This window comes from Syngnathus typhle, linkage group LG12, assembly GCF_033458585.1.
Source record: "Syngnathus typhle isolate RoL2023-S1 ecotype Sweden linkage group LG12, RoL_Styp_1.0, whole genome shotgun sequence".
Classification (NCBI taxonomy): domain Eukaryota; kingdom Metazoa; phylum Chordata; class Actinopteri; order Syngnathiformes; family Syngnathidae; genus Syngnathus; species Syngnathus typhle.
The window spans coordinates 13,063,196-13,087,572 of record NC_083749.1 but is presented as its reverse complement, the minus strand read 5'-3'; the positions used below and the strand labels follow the sequence as shown (position 1 = coordinate 13,087,572).

General features: G+C 42.0%; 1 protein-coding gene across 3 annotated transcripts in view; it reads left to right on the top strand.

The window, feature by feature from the left end:
• Positions 1–24,377, top strand: part of slc12a2 (solute carrier family 12 member 2) — a 133,076-nt gene that overhangs the window by 77,498 nt on the left and 31,201 nt on the right. For all 3 annotated transcript variants that reach the window (XM_061293726.1, XM_061293725.1, XM_061293724.1), the window contains 8 exons: positions 737–838; positions 9,188–9,343; positions 10,830–10,929; positions 11,282–11,393; positions 11,617–11,757; positions 20,314–20,420; positions 20,611–20,690; positions 22,405–22,548. In XM_061293726.1, coding sequence (XP_061149710.1) covers positions 737–838; positions 9,188–9,343; positions 10,830–10,929; positions 11,282–11,393; positions 11,617–11,757; positions 20,314–20,420; positions 20,611–20,690; positions 22,405–22,548 — 942 coding nt within the window. The remainder of the gene's footprint in view (positions 1–736; positions 839–9,187; positions 9,344–10,829; positions 10,930–11,281; positions 11,394–11,616; positions 11,758–20,313; positions 20,421–20,610; positions 20,691–22,404; positions 22,549–24,377) is intronic.

Sequence of the window (24,377 nt, the reverse complement as noted above, 5' to 3'; positions counted from 1 at the left end):
ATCGCGATATATCGTGAATGAATCGCAGCAGGCTTTAAGATATCGGCAAATATCGTATCGTAGTTCTTTATATCGATATTATATCGTATCGTGACAAAACCCGCGATTTACACCCCTAATATATATATATATATATATATATATATATATCACTGAAAAGTAGGGGGGGAGGGGGGCATATATATATATATATAATGTCCCACTCCCCGGGCTACTTTTCAGTGTTTTTTCCACATTTGCCGTTCTCATCCCAGAACCCTACTCTTGCTGCTTTGTGGTCACTGTGCTTGAAGCCATTTGTCACACTTGGGAAGATATGATGACCTCATCAATAAAAGTTATTACGATTGGTCTGTATTGTGCAAATTTGTACTGTAGGTCAAATTCTTAAAATGTACACCTTCTACAGCAGGCTCAGAAATACACAAGTAATTATTTTCATTAACTAATGAATATGAATGAATGGATATATAGTAGATGATCATGTTATAGTAAGACTACAACATTGACAGGAGATGGTGGAGTAGTGTTTTGGGCTTAAATATGGACAAATGAAGTGGTAGACCTTTTTAGCATTGTGTATTGAACATGCGGAGTTTGTGACAGATAAATTCTCGCTATGTTATAAAAAAAGAGTCTTTCAGAAAGTGTCTTATTGATGCTACATAATGTGAACATTGCAATACTGTGTTAAAGAATGTGAACAACTGGTCATCTATGTTTTGTTTCGTTGCAGCTGAACTGAACATAATTGCCCCAATCATCTCTAATTTTTTCTTGGCCTCCTATGCATTGATCAACTTTTCGGTGTTCCATGCCTCATTGGCTAACTCCCCGGGTAAGTTATAGGAAGATAAGTAAACTACTTTAAATGTGATCTATTGTAATATGCAGTATCAAAGCTGTTATGGTAGAAATCTCTTAAACATTTCCTTTGTGTGAAAATCAATGTATTTCTCCTAAAAGGCATTGAGAGCATATTCTAAAATAATGATTACTTCTCTACTGACTGGAAGGTTTACAGATCAAGATAAAGAAGATGGAAATTATTTGGGGCTGTGCAAAGGAGGAACAGTAGATATTAGCACATGAATGTTGGAAATGGTAGTAGGAGGCAAAGAGAACATTTATTGATATGTTGAAGGAAGATTTGCAGATAACTGAAGTTTGAGCAGAAAATGTTGAGAACAACGAGAGATGCACATCATTTTCAAATACATTGTAGACACATCTATCCATCCACCCATTTTCAACACCGCTTATCCTGTTCATTGTCGTATATAGAGACGAACAACCAATTGCACTCACATGCACACCACCACTGAGCGGGAATCAATCCCACGCTGCCTGCACACAAATCAAGCGTCTGTCACCCATACACTATCAGTTACTTGTATAGGCACACACACTTCAATAAACAACTCATTTTAAATTAAGTGTGTTTACTATTGAGTAAGATAGTGACAATTTAATAGCATAAACACACTTATTTTGAAATGGAATTCACTAAAGGTAGGTTTCACGGATGTGGTAATAAAGCGTGTAAATGTGCTATAACAGGAATGATGATGGTGACGTTCATTTATTCATAAATCACAGGTGTCAAACTCAAGGCCCCGGGTCCAGACCCAGCCCACGACATTATTTTGTGTGGCCTGTGAAGTCAAGTCATGTGTCGACTTCAGTTTTCTTGCATATTGTCCTGACTTTTAACAACACTGCGTAACTAGATAATGTAAGATTTGTTTTGTTACCAATCCCCCCCTTTAAAACAAATAAAAAAATCTGTTGAAAAAATATGTACTGGCTTATGATTTCAATAGTAGTTAGCCATTATTTTTTTGTTTATATGTGATAATATGACGCAATCATACGTGGGTTCACAGTCAAAACGGCCCTACGAAAAAACTGTAATATACCGTATTTTTCGGACGATAAGTCGCGTTTTTTTTATAGTTTGGGTAGGGGGGCGACTTATACTCAGGAGCGACTTAAATGTGAAATTATTCACAAATTTTCAAAATTCTAAAATCCGGGATGTAGTGAAACCGTGATAAACGAACCCCTATGTAGCAAGGGATTACTGTAATCTGAACTGCAACTGCGTCGCGGCACATATGCGGCGATGTTTTACATAAAGGACAAAGGATTCGATCACGGGATTTTAATGACTTGGAGTGACACAGATGGTTTGATAAAATTCTTGTTTATATTTATATGGTCCTGTGGAATATTTTGAAGTGCAACCGCCATCAGCATTGTTGACATCAAGGACGATCGATGGATTTAATGATTTGGAGGGACACAGATGGTTTGATAATATTATTGCTTGTATAATAGTTATTTGCTATATAATTTTCATATCGTTATATGGGCATGTGGAATAATTTGAAATGCAACCGCCGTCAGCGGCGCGCATGCGGCATTGTTGACATAAAGGACGATCAATGGATTTAATGATTTGGAGTGACACAGATGGTTTTTTAATGATATTGCTTATATCATAATTATTTGATATATAATTTATATATTGTTATATGGGCCTGTGGAATGATTTGAAGTGCAGCCACCGTCAGCAGTGCGCACCAGACATTGTTGACATAAAGGACGATCGATGGATTTAATGATTTGGAGTGACACAGATGGTATGTTACGTCAGGCCCGTTCTCAGCTCTTCGTTTGTGTCTATATCACGTTAGCGTATCTGTGTTTAGCCTGTTGTTGCTCGTTCATGTCTGTTCTTGGTGTTGGATTTTTCCCCAAAATGCGATTTATACTCCAGAGCAATTTATGTTTTTTTGCATTTTATGGATAATGCGACGTATATTCCGGAGCGACCTTTAGTCCGAAAAATACAGTAATTTAAGCTCATTCTTTTCAAGATAAGATTTACTTTGAAATAAGTTCCTCTCATCTAAATATATACATGTAAACATGTACATATCGTAATTTTCGGACTAAAAGTCACTCCGGAATATAGGTCGCATTAGCCATAAAATGCACAATAACGTGAAAAAAAACAAATATAAGTCGCTCCAGTGCATAAGTCGCATTTTGAGGGGAAATTTATTCGACAAAATCCAACACCAAGAACAGACATGAACAAGCAACAACAGGCTAAACGATAGGTATGCTAACGTGAGAGAAACACAAACGAAGAGCTGAGAACAGGCCTGACGTAACATTCAGAGTTATTAAAAAAAACTACCGTTTTTTTCCATGTATAATGCGCCCCCATGTATAATACGCACCCTAAAAATGGCATGTCGATGCTGGAAAAAAGCCTGTACCCATGTATAATACGCACCCAGATTTTGACTCCTACTTAAGTCCGTAAACGTAAAATTATTTCAGAAAAAAGATCATCTTTGGGAACAACCGGATGTTATTCTGCCGGTCAGTATCACTGCGCATGCGCTAGCAAACTCGATAGCGAAGAAATGTTTCGGATTTGTGTAGGGTACATTGTGACGAGCAGGTGATCGAGCAAGCGTCTGATACGAGAGCATTGTGTTCGTATGGAGCGTGTTTGAAGTGAACAGCAGAGAAGAAAAAAAAAATAATAATAATAGAAATCTTTTTTTTTTTGTACCCATGTATAATGCGCACCCCAGATTCTAGGACAATAAATTAGTTAAATTTTGCGCATTATACTTGGGAAAAACGGTATTACATAAATAACCGTAATCTCGGACTATAAGTCGCTCCGGAGTATAAGTCGCACCAGCCATAAAATGCCCAAAAATGTGAAAAAAAACATATATAAGAGTATAAGTCGCATTTTGGGGGGCAATTTATTCGACAAAATCCAACACCAAGAACAGACATGAACGAGCAACAGCCTAAACAATACGGAATGCTAACGTGAAAAACACAAACGAGGAGCTAAGAACGGGCCTGACGTAACAATCAGTTATTTTAAAAAACTATTACATAAATAACACGTTTATAAAACCATCTGTGTCACTCCAATTCATTAAATCCATCGATCGTCAGCAATGGGTGCGCGCCGCTGACGGCGCTTGCGCTTAGAAATATTCCACAGGCCCATATAACGATATATAAATTAGATATCAAATAATTATTATATAAGCAATCATATTATCAAACCATCTGTGTCACTCCAAATCATTAAATCCATCGGTCAAATTCCTCGTCCTTTGTCAACAACGTGCGCCCTGACGTCAGCCTCGTCGTTATTCCACAGATCTAGTATATAACTATATTGTAGTGTTAACAAAGTACACGGAAAGACGTGGGTTTGGTAAACGGCTCTGTATTTAACAAAACAAACTTCCAGGCGTGTGGCGGCGTGGACTTCCAGCCACGGAGGTGGAAGAGAGATCCATAGAATAGGACCGGGCGTCCGTAAAAGCCATGACCGAGCCCCATCCACCGTCCCCGGACAGCCACCTGGGGGAGCACCGGCCCCCGACTTCTACCCACTCAGGTGAAAGAGAGCTCCGTAGAGTGGGACTGGGCGTGCGTAAAAGCCATAATAGTTTTTCAAACCTTCTGTGTCACTCCAAATCCTTAAATCCTTCAAACTATTCGTTCTCCGTGTCACTTACAAACAAAGCTGCTAATGATGCCGGTAGTACGTGGGGCCCTTCGTCATCTTTGTCATCCCGTGATCAATCTTTGTCCTTTTTGTAAACAACCGCTGCGTCACGCCGCGTCGCGCTGCTGACGTCACTTGAAATTCAAATTACAGTAATCCCTTGCGACATCGCGGTTCGTTTATCGTGGTTTCACTTTTCTTTTCTTTTTTAATTTTTGAAAAAATACATATAAGTCGCCCCTCCACCCAAATTATGTAAAAACGGGTCTTGTAGTCCGAAAAGTACGGTACATACAGTGCCTTGCGAAAGTATTCGGCCCCCTTGAACCTTTCAACATTTCGCCACATTTCAGGCTTCAAACATAAAGATATAAAATTGTATTTTTTTGTCAAGAATCAACAAGTGGGACACAATCATGAAGTGGAGCAAAATTGATTGGATAATTTAAACTTTTTTAACAAGTAAAAAACTGAAAAGTGGGGCGTGCAATATTATTTGGCCCCTTTACTTTCAGTGCAGCAAACTCACTCCAGAAGTTCAGTGAGGATCTTTGAATGATCGAATGTTGTCCTAAATGACTGATGATGATAAATAGAATGCACCTGTGTGTAATCAAGTCTCCGTATAAATCAGGGGTGGGCAAACTTTTTGACTTGCGGGCCGAACTGGGTTCTAAATTCCGACCGGAGGGCCGAACCAGGAGCAGATGGATGTAGTGTTTGTGTGAAGTAATATAAACGACCTGTAAAGGTCATTGCATAAAAGGTTTTGGCCTTTAGTAGGTTAGTAGGTAGTAAAGCATGGATATTAAAAAAAAAAGTTTTTGGAAAACAAATTAATTTATTAACAGCATTAAAAAAAAGAAAATCACTAAAAAACTGCTTTCAGTGATTCTCATAAAATACGACACTGTTATTATGAATAGCAGTCTCCATCACTTCAGTGCCTGCAGGTCAGATTAATGAAAGATGTTTATTTTATGAGATCTCATCAAACGGCAAACATTCTGACCAAATATATCATCTTGAAGAATCGGTGAAAGCATACGTCCAAATAAAGTAATCAAAACGGCAACACGGTGAGGGGTATCTGAAAATCAGAGCAGAGTTTTAACTCACAAACACCTGGTAACAGAGGTGAGGTAACGGGAAACACTTCCTTAAAGTAAGCCTTAAGAACAGGTTAACAGGTTAAGATTAGCTGCAAACATGTGGTGCATCAATGTCCTTGAGCATCCTTCATTGTTTGAAAATGAGTGGTCGCTAGTTTCAATCCCTGCTATTTGTACAAATCATATTCTAAATGCATTTTTTTACAACAAACTTGAGAGCCTCCCCTTCATTTTCAGTGGGAACAGTGTTGTTGGTCTCCCTTTTTTGTTAGTGCGTCATAGTCTGGAGTAAAATTTGTTGTGGCAATTCTTAGGAGAGATCCGAGGTGTTGGTCCGTTTACCTCGATCTGTGACGGGTTGATGTTGATCATGTGGCTGAACGTCGCGTACGTCGAGCCAAATTGGCCACTCTTTTTTTAAACACTCGGCACTCAGTGTCCACCTCCTTGGGCGACTCATTTTAATGGAAGGATTCCAGGGGAAGGTTTGTGGGTGGCTTTAGCGTAAAACTGTATCTCAAATCTCTCAGCACGCGAATTACAAGAATGCTGTCGTCACAGCCCACGCTCTAAATTCGGCACTGATACAAATAGAGCGCGAGTGCGCTATGTCCGTACTACTGAGTTCGTACACGCACTTGTGAGTGTGCACCGAGCTTTCTGACACGGCTTCCGGTAGTAAATGCGCAGTCATTGCAGGCAAAATGACCCAAAAAAAAATTAATAATACAATTTATTCAGGGTTGGCGGGCCGGGTTAAACGGTCCCGTGGGCCGGATGTGCCCCGCGGGCCGTAGTTTGCCCATAGCTGGTATAAATGCACCTGCTCTTTGATATGAAGACGATGGAACACACCAGGCAGGTCCGAGATTTGTTGTGGAGAAGTTCAAAGCCGGATTTGGATACAAAAAGATTTCCCAAGCTTTAAACATCTCAAGGAGCACTGAGCAAGCAATTATTTTGAATTGGAAGGAGTATCAGACCACTGCAAATCTACCAAGACCCGGCCGTCCCTCCAAACTTTTCTCTCAAACAAGAAGAAGACAGATCAGAGATGCAGCCAAGAGGCCCATGATCACTCTGGATGAACTGCAGATAACTACAGCTGAGCTTGGAGAGTCTGTCCATAGGACAACAATCAGTCGTGCCCTGCACAAATCTGGCCTTTATGGAAGAGTGGCAAGAAGAAAGCCATTTCTCAAAGATATCCATAAAAAGTCTCGTTTAAAGTTTGCCACAAGCCACCTGGGAGACACCAAACATGTGGAAGAAGGTGCTCTGGTCAGATGAAACCAAAATCAAACTTTTTGGCCACAATGCAAAACGATATGTTTGGCGTAAAAGCAACACAGCTCATCACCCTGAACACGCCATCTCCACTGTCAAACATGGTGGTGGCAGCATCATGGTTTGGGCCTGCTTTTCTTCAGCAGGGACAGGGAAGGTGGCTAAAATTGATGGAAAGATGGATGGAGCCGAATACAGGGACGGAAATTTATCTTCCAACAGGACAATGATCCAAAACATAAAGCCAAATCTACAATGGAATGGTTCACAAATAGACGTATCCAGGTGTTAGAATGGCCAAGTCAAAGTCCAGACCTGAATCCAATCGAGAATCTGTGGAAAGAGCTGAAGACTGCGGTTCACAAACGCTCTCCATCCAACCTCACTGAGCTCGAGCTGTTTTGCAAGGAAGAATGGGCAAGAATTCCAGTCTCTCGATGTGCAAAACTGATAGAGACATACCCCAAGCGACTTGCAGCTGTAATTGCAGCAAAAGGTGGCGCTACAAAGTATTAGCGCAAGGGGACCGAATAATATTGCACGCCCCACTTTTCAGTTTTTTATTTGTTAAAAAGGTTTAAATTATCCAATCAATTTCGTTCCACTTCACGAATGTGTCCCACTTGTTGATTCTTGACAAAAAAATTAAATTTTATATCTTTGTTTGAAGCCTGAAATGTTGAAAGGTTCAAGGGGGCCGAATACTTTCGCAAGGCACTGTACATACATACATACATACATACATACATACATACATACATACATACATACATACATACATACATACATACATACATACATACATACATACATACATACATACATACATACATACATACATACATACATACATACATACATACATACATACATACATACATACACACATTTTTCCCTCTCTATATTGCAATGCAGCCTTGCTGTTTCATGGATTATTTTATTAATTAATTTATTTATTTAGCTGTGTAAGAAAGGTAAACCACAAATGGAGTCCACTAATGTAGTGCTTTTATCTACAGCATATGGTGCTCAATGCACTTTACAGATCCTCACATTCAGCCATTCACACACCCATCCATACTCACATTGTGCTCTGCAGAAGCTCGTGCTTGAACTGTTACTATCTGTACTACATGACTCACTGATGCACCATGACCTGTTTGGAGCACTGATTTTGGTGCACTCTGAATTATTGAACAGCAATTTTGAAGAAAGTTCTGTTCAGAAACTTAAAACATTTTTCAAATGGGGCAATGAGTCATTCAGTCTAAGCCAGATAGTAAACAGTTGCATTCAGAAATTGGGAAAAAATCAACACCAACCGCAGGACAAGGATGATGAAAACTTGGCAAATAACTTTTTATAATAGTTTGTTTTAAAACATCTCACCTTAACGCATATTGCGCCCAAGATGGATTTTTCATTGTATATATTAAATTCTATGCTCTTTTTCTCCTTTAACCCCAGAGCGCTAGCTGTGCTCCAGGTACAGATTCCCTGTCTTGCATTTAATTCTACTGAGCAGATTATGTATTTACCAGCATATAAATGGTACATGGCTCAATCTGAGGCTAATATTGAGAAAATAGACCAACCTTTACTGCCTCACAAGATTCTACCACCTTTCCAAAAACTATTTGTATGTAAAATCTTAGCCTCGCCATTACCAAAATCACTTAGGGGATTGTTACATAATACTGTAGTGAATGAAGTGACATGGTCAATGTACCCTTTATGTGTTGTGGTTGTAGCCTTAGTCATTCTATAACAACGCAGTATCACTGTGTCCCATCACTAAAAGTCTATTTCTTCCATTTTTGTGTTACCCCTAGGCTGAGTGAGTAATTATGGTCTTAAATAGCAGGTGTAACTTTCTGAGCTCATGTATAACAGACTGATACCCTTCATTATTTAACCCAAGTACATACAACATCAAGATACTCTCTTTCCATGCTCTTTGTAACTTGTTTACAGTTCATGGTCATAATTCATTAAAGAAAATAAAAAACGTTTCTCATGTTGAATTCCTATTTGTTGAAAATGAGTCTAGTCCTTTTTCTTGGTGGTGTATTTGACAAACCTACTCAAGTTTGACTTCTAATAATTCGTTTAATCATTTTAACACAAGAGTTTTGCGGAGGTTTATATGCGGATATACCAGTAATATTTTAGCATTTGGTTTACTGTCTTTGTTCTGAATTGTGACTTTGTGGCATTGATATCACAGGATGGCGTCCCAGCTTCAAATACTACAACATGTGGGTTTCGCTTGCGGGAGCTGTACTGTGCTGCGTGGTAATGTTTGTCATCAACTGGTGGGCTGCTCTCTTCACCAACGTCATTGTTCTGGGACTCTATATTTATGTCAGCTATAAAAAGCCTGGTAAGTATGTCATCTTAAATTTTCTTAAAATCCATGATCCGAATCACTTTTCCTCAGGAGGGTCGCAGGCGTACCCGAGCCTATCCCAGCTGAGTAGGCGAGGGACACCCAGAACTCGTTGCCAGCCAATCATAGGGTACACATAGACAAACAAGCATTCACACTCACCGAAAGTCAATCTAGAGTGCCCAATTACCCTACCATTCATGTATTTGGGATGTGGAAGGAAAGCCGAGAACCCGGTGGAAACCCATGGGGAGAACATGCAAACTCTACACAGGAAGGCCAGAGACGGAATCTAATCCTGCACTTTTGAACTGTGAGGCGACATGCTAACTCGCGCTCCACTGTGCCCCTGTCATCATTAAACGAATAATTTTCATATTTTTTTATCGCAAAAAGATTCACAGGACATGGAGGAAAATGTCAGGTTTTTTTTAGTTTGATAAATGATTCACCGTCATTTTGACAGCAATAACCTCAACCAAATATTTCCTTTAGATGTACTAGATCAGATGTGATCAGGATACGTTTTGGTTAATTCTTTACTAATTAGATTAGCAAGATTCCTGGGATGACTGGTGAAGGAGTTATTAAAGCCAAGGGTTCACTTACTAGTACTTTTCCCTCCTCCCTGTCGTATGACTAGTGAGAGATTTTGCTAAACTCAAAACAACAATATGAAAATATATACTGCAATTGTTTGAATGGTATCAATATAGGCAGTGTTTATTTTATGATATGAATTAAAAGCAAACCACAGTTTATGATCAATTTATGCAGAAATCTAAGCAATTCCGATTCACTTCCTTGCACTGGCTCCACTTCGAGGAGTGGTACTCAAATCAATGTTATTCTGTTTTAGTCTGCCAGTGAGTGAAGGTCTCCCACTCTGACTATACCTGAAAGTCTCAACAAGTCATTTATTCATTTATAATAGTACGTAGAGGGGCTCTGAGTAATGAATGGCTCAATCTGCTAACAAGTTACTAATGTTACATATTGCTCACATATGGCAGACAATACATTCCGTTGCACTAATAATGCTGGTGAAAATGTGGGTGTACCCTCCCTACTTCCCAAAGTCAGCTGGGATAGACTCCAGCACCCCCACAACCCTTGTGAAGATAAGCAGTTTGGATAATGGATCATTATTTTGACTCTACTGCAGCTATTCAGAATCCTGACATTGCAAAATGTTATGATGAGCATTATGGCCTTGATCTTTACTGATACCAATCACCAAAAAGAATTGCAAGTCCTGACACAATACTGGACAGTCACGCTGCAGTGCCCTTGCAACCTCTACAAATGCAATGCAGGCCTGTGTGTACACAGTTTGACATGCAGCTACACATACATAAAAGGCTTTCTTATTGCCCATCACGCCACATGGGACAGATTGCCTGTGGCTCAGCGAGGTGACCCACAAACACACTTCCTAACTCCAATGCGCTTTTCTGCATGCATGCTCTCTCCTGTCCAGATGTGAACTGGGGCTCATCGACCCAGGCTTTGACCTACCATCAGGCTCTCACCCACACTTTACACCTCAGTGGAGTAGAAGACCACATTAAGAATTTCAGGTATAAAAGATAAGTAAGCGCGCATTAACAGATCATTGGATTGGATCATCTCTGTTGTATGGTTAAATCAAATTAACATCTGAAGCTGTCATTCTACAATTCCCAGTTCAGATGAGAGCTAATAAGCACTATGAAAGGCGGAATAATTAGTGTGGCTTCAGGGTTCATTCACATGTCCTCTCATCACCTATTTATAATCCTAAAGAGATTAACATATTTGCTTTGATTGTGCTAATCTACTTTAAATACCCACCCCCACTCATCCACCACCCCTCATGTCCCACTCCAAGGCTAGACCACAGTAAAATGGGGGGGAGCAATGATGCACATTTTTGCTTATTTTTGTATGTAGACCCCAGTGTCTGGTGATGACTGGTTACCCTAACTCCCGTCCAGCTCTTTTGGACTTGGTCCACAGCTTTACTAAGAATGTGGGTCTGATGATCTGTGGTCATATTCGAACGGTGAGCAAATAATTCCTTATGGCATTCAATTTCCTACACATACTAGTATCTATCACATGGTATATTTGTGACGCATTTACAACATTAATCAGTACACTTAATAAAAAAAATTGAAAATGCATTTAAGAATGTTTCAGATTATGTTAGCATTACACACAGTCAATCACTAAGTATTTCGTACAAATAGTATTATTGTTATTTTTTTGTCTTTGCTACCTCACAGGGTTATAGAAGGCCAAACTTTAAAGATCTGGCAACAGACCAGTCTCGGTATCAGCGCTGGCTGCTCAAGAATGAAACAAAGGCTTTCTACACACCAGTGTTCGCAGAAGACATGAGGCAGGGAAGTCAGTACCTCCTCCAGGTAGGAACACATGGCAACTAAATTACCCAGCAACAAACGATTTTGTGGCAAAGTGAGATGTAGTTTTACAAATGTGTATTTACGATAGTTAACTAAGTCTGAAAATTTTATAAAAAGTTACCGTATTTTCCGCCCTATAAGGCGCACCTAAAAACCTACATTTTTATCAAAAGTTGATAGTGCGCCTTATATTCCTGTGCGCCTTATATATGGATCAAGTGATGAATTTGTTGATCCATACTGGTTGTACACAGTGCTCTGCCAAAATGTTTTGGTACGTTTTAGTACGACTAGTAAATTACAAGGTCGCATCGCTTCCCAACATTACGGTAACTGTAGTCAGGGGGCGTCACCAAATAGCTGCTATACGCGCGAGGCTATTTCATGTCAAAATAGGCTGCTCTGTTAATGTTTTGAGTAAATCTACGGATCGATATGGAAGGGAAACATAGGTAAGTATTACCAATGCGTTAGATCGAACTTTAGTCAGTTCTGATCATTTTATAGGAGATCGTTTGAGAAACGCGATTGTTTACACTTTGCTGAGGCTCATGGGAGATTGCGAGCTGAGGGTCATGTTTTTTTGCGGATAGCTAATGCTATAACAATAGCTGTTATACGCGCGAGGCTATTTCATGTCAAAATAGGCTGCTCTGTTCATGTTTCGAGTAAATCTACGGATCGATATGGAAGGGAAACATAGGTAAGTAGTACCAATGGGTTAGACCGAACTTTAGTCAGTTCTGATCATTTTATAGGAGATCGTTTGAGAAACGCGATTGTTTACACTTTGCTGAGGCTCATGGGAGATTGCGAGCTGAGGGTCATGGGTTTTTGCGGTTGGCTAATGCTATAACGATAGCTGCTATACGCGCGAGGCTATTTCATGTCAAAATAGGCTGCTCTGTTCATGTTTCGAGTAAATCTATGGATCGATATGGGAGGGAAACATAGGTAAGTATTACCAATGCGTTAGATCGAACTTTAGTCAGTTCTGATCATTTTATAGGAGATCGTTTGAGAAACGCGTTTGTTTACACTTTGCTGAGGCTCATGGGAGATTGCGAGCTGAGGGTCATGGGTTTTTGAGGATGGCTAATGCTATAACGATAGCTGCTATACGCGCGAGGCTATTTCATGTCAAAATAGGCTGCTCTGTTCATGTTTTGAGTAAATCTACGGATCGATATGGAAGGGAAACATAGGTAAGTAGTACCAATGCGTTAGATCGAACTTTAGTCAGTTCTGATCATTTTATAGGAGATCGTTTGAGAAACGCGATTGTTTACACTTTGCTGAGGCTCATGGGAGATTGCGAGCTGAGGGTCATGGGTTTTTGCGGATGGCTAATGCTATAACGATAGCTGCTATACGCGCGAGGCTATTTCATGTCAAAATAGGCTGCTCTGTTCATGTTTCGAGTAAATCTACGGATCGATATGGAAGGGAAACATAGGTAAGTAGTACCTGGGTGTGGTGAAATTTGTCCTCTGCATTTAACCCAGTGCTTCTCAATTATTTTCTGTTACGCCCCCCCCTAGCAAGAAGAAAACTATTCGCGCCCCCCCTCCCCACCGTGACTATCCTAACTTGTCTTGTAAGTCGTAAAATGTTGCACTGTCGCAAACGTGACAGAAGTAACAATGAGAGCGCCACTGCCCCCTGCTGTAGTAAACGCGCAATTACACTTTATTCTAGTACTGCCAAAAAAAAAGCCTGTTCCCCAGGGTCACACGCGCCCCCCCAGGAATAGCACCGCGCCCCCCAAGGGGGGCGCGCCCCACTATTTGAGAAGCACTGATTTAACCCATCCCCGTGTGATTTTAATCCATCCCCTGGGGGAGAGGGGAACAGTGAGCAGCAGCGGTGCCGTGCTCGGGAATCAGTTGGTGATCTAACCCCCCAATTCCAACCCTTAATGCTGAGTGCCAAGCAGGGAGGCAATGGGTCCCATTTTTACAGTCTTCGGTATGACCCGGCCGGGGTTTGAACCCACAACCTTCCAGTCTCAGGGCGGACACTCTTCCACTAGGCCACTGAGCTGGTAGTGATCATTAAGTGGTGATCTGGGCAGAATCAGCCCCGCCGGACTATGCAATCTGGCCTGTGACGATGATCAAGGAGAAAATATCATGTGCTCCTTACTAAAATAACAGAAAACAACTGAGACTATAAAGGCTAAAATGCCTTCAGTTTTGTTCTAAAATGGAAAAAATACTGTATTTTTTCGGACTAAAAGTCGCTCCGGAATATACGTCACATTAGCCATAAAATTCAAGATTTTTTATTCGCCATGTTTGAGCGTGCCAAACAAGGAATTTGACTTCGGTAAAAACACACCCTCTGTTCAACATTTAGGTGACTAACAACACTCAGGACATGTGAATAATGGCAAAAACAGTGTAGACAAATTCAAAAAGGTGTGAAGAGCAGGATGTTATTGCACAGTAATGACTCTGAGACTCTATGAGTGGTGTGAGTTCATCAGAGCAACAGCCTGGGGGAAGAAGCTGTCTCTGTGTCTGCTGGTTTTGGCGTACCGAGCTCTATAACGCCGTCCGGAGGGGAGTAGTTCAAACAGACTGGGTGAGAAGGGTCTGTAGAGATGTTCCTTGCACGTTTCCTTGTCCTGGACAGGTACAAGTCTTGGATAGATGGGAGGTTGATTCCAATTATCTTTTCTGCAGTTCTGATTGTCCGTTGTAGTCTGTGTTTGTCTTGTTTGGAGGCCGATCCAAACCAGACAGTGATGGAGGTGCAGAGGACAGACTGGATGATGGCAGTGTAGAAGGTCTTCAGAAGCTCTTGCGGCAGGTTGAACTTCTTGAGCTGTCTCAGGAAGTACAGTCTCTGCTGGGCCTTCTTCCGGACTATGAGTCTATGTGGCCGGTCCATTTTAGGTCCCGAGAGATTGTGGTTCCCAGGAACTTGAAGATGTCTGTGGAGAGAATAGTATTACTGCGGATAGTGAGGGGTAAAAGTGGTGAAGGGTCTCGCCTGAAATCCACTGTCATCTCCACGGTCTTGAGCGGGTTCAGCTCCAGATGGTTTTGGCTGCACCAGTGGACCAGCCGCTCCACCTCCTGTCTGTATGCAGTCTCATCACCGTCCTGGATCAGTCCGATGAGAGTGGTGTCATCTGCATACTTCAGGAGCTTCACAGGAGAGTCACCTGAGGAGAAATCGTTGGTGTAGAGAGAGAAGAGCAGTGTGGAGAGGACACACCCCTGAGGGGCTCCAGTATTGGTGGTCCGGGTGTCAGATGTGATGCCCCCCAGCCTCACACGCTGTCGCCTGTTGGTCAGGAAGCTGGTGATCCACTGACAGGTGGAGGCAGGCACCGCAAGCTGGATGAGCTTCTGTTGGAGGATGTCGGAAGCGATGGTGTTGAAAGCCAAGCTGAAGTCCACGAACAGGATCCTGGCGTACGTTCCTACGGTGTCCAGGTGGTGCAGGATGTAGTGTAGTCCCATGTTGACCGCATCATCCACTGACCTGTTTGCCCGGTAGGCAAACTGGAGGGGTTCAAGCAGGGGGCCCGTGACCTCCTTCAGGTGGTTCAGCACAAACCTCTTGAAAGATTTCCGGACCACAGATGTCAGTGCGACGGGTCTATAGTCATTCAAACCTGTGATGGCGGGCTTCTTGGCCACTGGAACGATGGTGGAGCTCTTGAAGCACGAGGGCACCTCACACAGCTCCAGAGAACGGTTGAAGATCCGTGCAAAGGTGGGCGCCAGCTGCTCAGCGCAGACTTTCAAGCAGGAAGGTGACACTTCTTCCTGGTCTTTTGCCTCCGGAACATCTGGCGCACTTCCTCCTCGCGGACCTGGAGTGCGGGCGCGGCCTCTGCAAGAGAGAGAGTGGGTGACAACGATGATAGAGGTGTGGAGAGAGCAGTTGTGGGGAGAGGTGAGTATGTAGATTGTGCTGCAGGAAGTCCCGTTGTGTGGGAGGACCGATCAAACCTGCAGTAGAACTTGTTTAGCTGGTTAGCAAGCCTTGGGCTCTCCACAGGACGTTCGTTTCTTGTAGCCCGTGATGCTCTGCAGACCTTTCCACACCGTTGAGGGATCAGGATTGGCAGAGAGGTGTCTCTTCAGGTTCTCCCCGTAACACCTCCTGGCTTTCCTGACCTCTCGGTTCAGTGTGTTTCTGGTCTGCCTGAACAGGTCGCGGTCGCCGCTCCTGTAGGCCTCCTCCTTGACTTTGCGCAGCCTCCTGAGGTTCGGTGTAAACCAAGGTTTGTCGTTGTTGTACGTGCAGAAGGTCTTGGTCTCCACACACAGATCCTCACAAAAACTGATGTATGATGTGACAGTGTCAGTGAGTTCAGGCAAGTCTGAAGTTGCAGCTTCGAAAGCTCCCCAATCGGTGCAGTCAAAGCAGGCTTGGAGGTCCTGCCTTGACTCCACTGTCCACTTCCTCACAGTCCTCACCACAGCGTTTTTAGTTTCTGCCTGTAGGCCGGGATCAGATGAACTAGACAGTGGTCCGAGAGTCCTAAAGCCGCACGAGCCGCAGAGTGGTATGCATCCTTCATCACGGTGTAGCAGTGGTCCAGAGTCTGTGCCCCTCTGGTGGGACACGTTACATGCTGTCTGTATCTGGGGAGTTCGTGTGCGAGGTTCGCCCTGTTAAGATCACCCAAAACAATGATTAGTGAGTTTGGTAGAAGTTTCTCTATGTCTGTTACCTGGTCAGCCAGCATCTGCGTGGCTTCACTCGCACGTGCGTGTGGTGGGATGTAAACAGCCGCCATGACGATCGAGGAGAACTCCCGTGGTGAATAGAACGGCCGGCAGTTTATGAAAAGTGTTTCTAGGAGAGGGCTGCAAAACTCTTTCAACACCGTGACATCAGTACACCAACGTTCATTAGTGTAGAAACAGAGACCACCTCCCTTTGATTTTCCGGAGAGCTCCGCGCTGCGATCTGCTCGCGTTAGCCTGAACCCGGCTAGCTCCACGGCATGGTGGGGGGTTCGTTCGCTAAGCCACGTTTCCACAAAGCACAGCGCGGCGGATCTGCTGAAGTTCGTGTTCCTTGAAGTGAGGAGCAGCAGTTCATCCATCTTGTTCGCCAGGGAGCGGACATTCGCCAGATGAATTGACGGTAGGGCAGAACGGAACCCTCTCTGCCTCAGCCTTACGACTGCTCCGGCTCGTTTTCCGCGCCTCCGTCGTCGCGCTAGCTTGTACAGCACCGCCGCTCCGGCTAGAATCTCCGACAAACAGTCTGAATCGGAGAGAACAGGAGAGAAAATACCAGAAGAAGACTGTCCGATGTTTAACAGCGCTTCTCTGGTAAAAGTGATCCGGGATGGACAGCAGAGGACACAGAAGACACACAAAATAAGACAAATAAACAGAGAGCGACTCACCGTGGCTGCCATCCGCGGCGCCATCATATGACGTCATAAAATGCACAACAACGTGAAAAAAAACATATATAAGTCGCTCCGGAGTATAAGTCGCATTTTGGGGGAGATTTATTCAACAAAATCCAACACCAATAACAGACATGAACAAGCAACAACAGGCTAAACGATAGGTATGCTAACGTGACACAAACACAAAGAGCTGAGAATGGGCCTGACATAACATTCAGAGTTATTCAAATAAGTATTACATAAATAACACGTGTATAAAACCATCTATGTCACTCCAATTCATTAAATCCATCGATCGTCTTTTATGTCAACAATGCCGGCCGGGTGCACGCTGACGGCGCCATTTCAACATATTCCACAGGCCCATATATAAATTTTATATCAAATAACTTATATAAGCAATAATATTATCAAAACATCTGTGCAGCGAGGGGCAGACAGGACTTAAATACAAAACACGAAACACGAGGCAGGTGACCGCGGTTACATTTATTGAGGTGACACAGGAAGGGAGGCGCGGCGCAAACAGAAACTATGGCAACCTAGACACATAGCAAAACTGGGGACGAGACATCACATATCTCCCTCGAAATAAAACTTGAAATCACCTTTCTTCTTGTTTGTTGTCAATCGCGCATCGCATTCAGCCATCCTGCCCAACACAGTCAGTAAAATTCATAATTGACGACACATCGTTTGATGCGATGGTGCAATCCTTGATGGTGTGTTATTGTCAAATTTTGTTTGTTTTTTAATCTCCATCGCAGACCGTATATCATATGGAGACCGCCATTACAGTATGCGCAGAACGGATGCGCAAGACACGTCAGCTATATAAAGTGCGAGAGTTCAGTTCTCTACCTATAAGTTTCAATTCACAGTTTAATTAGCAGTTTCAATCAGCAAATAACAAAATGCGTATTACAGGTAATATTTTATTTTACAACACTTTGCCTTGTTCCTTTCTTCTCTGCTGTTCACTTCAAACACGCTCCATACGAACACAATGCTCTCGTATCAGACGCTTGCTCGATCACCTGCTCGTTTGCTGTCACAATGTACCCTACACAAATCCGAAACATTTGTTGCGGCTCCGAGTCACGACGGGGGGCAAGTTTTGGTTTCCAAAGGTGTTTTTATTCCTCTTCAACTTCTCTCCAATAAAGAGCCGCCTTTTTCGCACGTCACTTTCCTCTCTTTTAACCTAACTGATCGCGGTGGTGCCTTTCTGGGCAGTCGGAGAAATCAACGCCAACAAAAAAAAATACATCCAGCCTAGTTAAGACCATACCAAAGACTATAAAAATGGGACCCATTGCCTCCCTGCTTGGCACTCAGTATTAAGGGTTAGAATTGGGGGGTTAGATCACCAAATGATTCCCGAGCGCGGCGCCGCTGCTGCTCACTGCTCCCCTCTCCCCCAGGGGATGGATCAAAATCACACGGGGATGGGTCAAATGCAGAGGACAAATTTCACCACACCCAGATGCGTGTGTGACGATCATTGGGACTTAATAAAATAAAATTGGGGTGCGTATTATACATGGGAGCGCATGACACATGGAAAAAAACGGTAGTTCACTGCCACACGGCCCCAAGCACCGGCGTTGACTTCCATCCCCGGAGGTGGTACTTCCAGCCACGGAGGTGGAAGAGAGCGCCACAGAATAGGACCGGGCGTGTGTAAAAGCCATGTCCGAACCCCATCCACTGTCCCCGGACGGCCACACGACTGAGCGCTGGCCCCCGACTTCCATCCACGGAGCTGAAAGAGAGCTCCGTAGAGTAGGACCAGGCGTGCGTAAAAGCCATTTCCGATCCCCATCTACCGTCCCCAGACAGCCACCCGGCCGAGCGCCGGCCCCCAACTTCCGTCCACGGAGGTGCAAGAGAGCTCCGTAGAGTAGGACCGGGCGTGCGTAAAAGCCATAATAGTTTTTCAAACTTTCTGTGTCACTCCAAATCATTAAATCCTTCAAACTCTTTGTCCTCCGTGTCACTTACAAACAAAGCCACTAATGATGCCGGTAGTACACGGGGGCCCTTTGTCATCTTCCTCATCTCGTGATCAAATCTTTGTCCTTTATGTAAACAACCGCCGCAACGCTGACGTCACTTGAAATTCAAATTACAATAATCCCTTGTTAGATCGCGATTTGTTTATTGTGGTTTCACTTTTTTATTTTTTTTTACTTCGAAAATTTGTGAAAAAAAAAACGCGGCGATGTTAACAAAGGACGAGGAATTTAATCGATGGATCTAATGATTTAGAGTGCACAGATGGTTTGATAACTATTGCTTATATAATAGTTATTTGATATTTAATTTATATATCGTTATATGGGCCTGTGGAATATTTTGAAGTGCAAGAGCCGTCAGCGGCGCGCACGCATTGTTGACAAAGGACGATTGATGGATTTAATGAATGGAGTGACGCAGATGGTTTTATTAACCTGTTATTTATGTAATAGTTTTTTGAATAACTCTGAATTTTACGTCAGGGCCGTTCTCAGCTCTTAGTTTGTGTTTATGTCACGTTAGCATAGGTATCGTTTAGCCTGTTGTTGCTCGTTCATGACTGTTCTTGGTGTTGGATTTTGTCGAATAAATTGCCCCCCAAAATGCGACTTATACTCCGGAGCGACTGTTTTTTTTTCCGCTTTTTTGGGCATTTTATGGCTGGTGCGACTTATACTCCGGTGCGACTTTTAGTCCGAAAATTACGGTATATAATAATGTGTTGTTAATTTCACACATAAGTCGCTCCAGAGTATAAATTGCACCCCCTATGAAAACTATGAAAAAATGCGACTTATAGTCCAGAAAATACGGTAAATAATAAATATAAAATAATTGTCATGCCAAACTTAGATTTTCATTAATGTTTGAGTGTCTGGCCCCCTAGGTCCAATAAAATTTCTGTCCTCTGTCAAATATAGTTGGTGACCTCTGCTTTAGAGGGTTGTTTTGACTCTAAAACTCTGAAGCCAAATCCTTTTTTTTTTACCTTTATTTTTAAGATATCAACAGATACAGTCAAAGGGAGATTTAACGACGGTATTTTTAAATATTTAAAAAGGCAACACTCCAAGGATAAATCTTGTGTACTGAAATGGCAGAATGCTACTATTGTTGATTAAACTAGATATTTATTTCCCCTTAAGGCTGCAGGTTTAGGCCGTCTAAAACCCAACACTCTTGTGCTTGGTTTCAAAAATGATTGGAGAAACGGTGACATGATGAATGTGGAGACGTACATCAGTATGATTCAGTAAGTTTGAACCATTTTAATCTTTATATAATTAATAATCCCTCAGCCAAATATGTTTGAGTGTTATCTCAATGTATCCTTCAACAAAAGTTTTCTTTCTTAAAAGTTAGATTCATACTTCTCATATTTAGCCCTCATAATCAATTTGAGATCTATGATTTGATTGCCTGTTTTGTGTTCTTTCTCTCAGTGATGCCTTTGACTTTCAGTATGGTGCTGTTATTTTGAGATTGAAAGAAGGACTGGATGTGTCGCATATCCATGGACAAGGTATGAAATTGTATCAAACTGTTTTTCTTCACGGTACAAATTGTGTAATAGACCTCTTTAGAGTTTGTAAACAATGTGCTGTCATTTTTGGGGTGTGTGGCTTCGCTAGATTTATAAATAATGTTTATACCATTTTTACTTCGCAGACTTTTGGTTTTTGTGAGTGGTTCTGGAATGCATCTCTGTGCAAAACGAGGGATCACTGTACCGTTTTTTTCCGTGTATAGTGCGCAAAATTTTACTAATTTATTGCCCTAAAATCGGGGGTGCGCATTATACATGGGTACAAAAAAAAAAAGAAAATTAATTTTTTTTTTAAATTTTTTTTTTTTTTTTTTTAAGTCCCAATGATCGTCACACACGCAGGGAGGCAATGGGTCCCATTTTTATAGTCTTTGGTATGGTCTTAACTAGGCTGGATGTAATTTTTTTTGTTGGCGTTGATTTCTCCGACTGCCCATAAACGCACCACCGCGCTTCGTGCGCGCACGGGACAGCAAACGAGCAGGTGATCGAGCAAGCGTCTGATACGAGAGCATTGCGGTCGCATGGAGCGTGTTTGAAGTGAACAGCAGAGAAGAAAGGAACAAGGCAAAGTGTTGTGAAATAAAATGCACAGAACGGATGCGCAAGACACGTCAGCTATATAAAGAGCGAGAGTTGTTTTCTTCCTATTAGTTTCAATTCACAGTTTAATTAGCAGTTTCAATCAGCAAATAACAAAATGCGTATTACAGGTAATATTTTATTTCACAACACTTTTCCTTGTTCCTTTGGTCTTTGCTGTTCATCCTAAAACACAAAGGCGCTCTTTAAGCAATGCGACAGTGAGCGCCCGGCGCGCTGCACCAAATTAAGCTCCCTGCGCAGTGTGCACTGAGGTCCACTTAAATTTTAGAAAGTACATCAGGACTTTAAAAATATCTTCTAAATTTCAGCGACGGCTCTGTCACAATAAACGACCAGCCCGGTGCAGTTGGGCGGTCGGCGGCGCGCTACGGTTGAGCGTTCTCTCGCACGCTCTCTCTCTCGCTCTCTCTCGCTCTCGCACACACGCAAACCGGATATCATACGGAGGCCGCCATTACAGATGCGCAGAACGGATGAGCAAGACACGTCAGCTATATAAAGAGCGAGAGTTCAGTTCTCTACCTAAATCCGTATTACAGGTAATATTTTATTTCACAACACTTTGCCTTGTTCCTTTCTTCTCTGCTGTTCACTTCAAACACGCTCCATGCGCACGGAGCGCGGTGGTGCGTTTACGGGCAGTCGGAGAAATCAACGCCAACAAAAAAAATTACATCCAGCCTAGTTAAAACCATACCAAAGACTATAAAAACGGGACCCATTGCCTCCCTGCGTGTGTGACGATCATTGGGACTTAAAAAAAAAAAAAAAAAAAAAATATATTTTTTTTTAAAAAAAAATCATAAAAATTGGGTGCGTATTATACATGGGTACAAGCTTTTTTCCAGCATCAGCATGCCATTTTTAGGGGTGCGTACTCTACATGGGGGCGCACTATACACGGAAAAAAACGGTACTCTCATTATATTACATGGGTCGCGCATCAATTTACAGGATGCTGACATTTCTCGCTGCCATCTTCTATTCAGTCACTCTGCTTGTTCAGTCAGCTTGTTCACGCTCATGTTATATTTTTAAAGAGAGTTTAAATGAATTAAATTTTAATTTAACTTGTTTCGTACAGATGATTTGATATCGTCCCAAGAAAAGTCCTCTGGGATGAAAGATGTGATTGTGTCCATTGACACCAGCAAAGATTCTGATGGGGATTCATCCAAGCCGTCTTCCAAAGCTACAAGTATCCAAAACAGTCCAGCTTTACAAAAAGGTAAGAGCATCCATGGGAATGTGACCGTACTTGTTTCATGAAGGATGTTTACTTTTGCAGGAGCGTGATGATGTCTTAATGGAAATGGTTTTGAATTAGAATTGATTTCATATGTTTAAGCAAAGGTGCAGCGATTAATCAATTGTCAAAGTGGTCTAATTATTTTGGATAATTGAGTAACTGTTTGGATACCATTTTCATTTAAAAGTTCTCCAAATAATTGAAATGTTATCTTCTAAACTAAACATATTCTCTAATTTATGTAGTCCTCCATGATAGCAGATTGATGATTTTGATGTGTAGTAAAAATAAAATGTTTGGTTTTACTTTGGAAAACAATAATCAACATTTTTGTGTATTTTTAATTTTTTTTTATATAAATCAATAACTGAATTATAATTGTTTTCTGAACTATTAATTTGAAATAATTTTCTGTTTTTGAGTAAAGTGGTGGTAATTAAAACATTTTATTTTCCTATCCGATTTACTGAGTAATCGACATATTAGTCGATTATTAAAGTACCGTATTTTTCGGACGATAAGTTGCGGGTTTTTTCATAGTTTGGGTGGGGGGGCGACTTATACTCAGGAGCGACTTTTGTGAAATTATTCACAAATTTTCAAAATTGAAAAATCCGCGATGTAGTGAAACCGCGATAAACGAACTGCGATGTAGCAAGGTATTACTGTAATTTGAACTGCAACTGACGTGCGCAGCGCACACGCGGTGTTGTTTACACAAAGGACAAAGGATTCAATTACCGTAATTTTCCATGTAAAATACGCCCCCGTGCATAATACGCACCCTAGAAATGGCATGTCGATGCTGGAAAAAAGCCTTTACCCATGTATAATACGCACCCAAATTTTGACTCTTACTTAAGTCCGTAAACGTAAAATTATTTCAGAAAAAAGATCATCTTCGGGAACAACCGGATGTTATTCTGCCGGTCAGTATCACTGCGCATGCGCTAGCAAACTCGATAGCGAAGAAATGTTTCGGATTTGTGGAAGGTACATTGTGACAGCAAACGAGCAGGTGATCAAGCAAGTGTCTGATACGAGGGCATTGTGTTCGTATGGAGCGTGTTTGAAGTGAACAGCAGAGAAGAAAGGAACAAGAACAAGTGTTGTGAAATCAAATATTACCTGTAATACGCATTTTGTTATTTGCTGATTGAAACTGCTAATTAAACTGTGACTTGAAACTAATGGGTAGAGAACTGAACTCTCGCTCTTTATATAGCTGACGTGTCTTGCGCATCCGTTCTGCGCATACTGTCATGGCGGCCTCCGTATGATATCCGGTCTGCGATGGAGATTAAAAAACAAACAATATTTGACAATAACACACCATCAAGGATTGCACCATCGCATCAAACGATGTGTCGTCAATTATGAATTTTACTGACCGAGTGTGTTGGGCAGGATGGCTGAATGCGATGCGCGATTGACAACAAACAAGAAGAAAGGTGATTTCAAGTTTTATTTCGAGGGAGATTTTCTTCAAAAATTGTTGTACCCATGCATAATGCGCACCCCAGATTTTAGGACAATAAATTAGTCAAATTTTGCGCATTATGCGTGGAAAATCACGGTATGTGATTTATGACTTGGAGTGACAGATTGTTTGATAAAATTGTTGTTTATAATTATATAGGCCTAATTTGAACTGCATTTGACGACAATTCCGACGTCAGCGGCGCAGCTCACACGCGGCGTTTTTTACATAAAGGACGAAGATTTTGATAGATGGATTTAATAGGGGTGTAAATCGCGGGTTTTGTCACGATATGATATAATATCGATATAAAGAACTACGATACGAT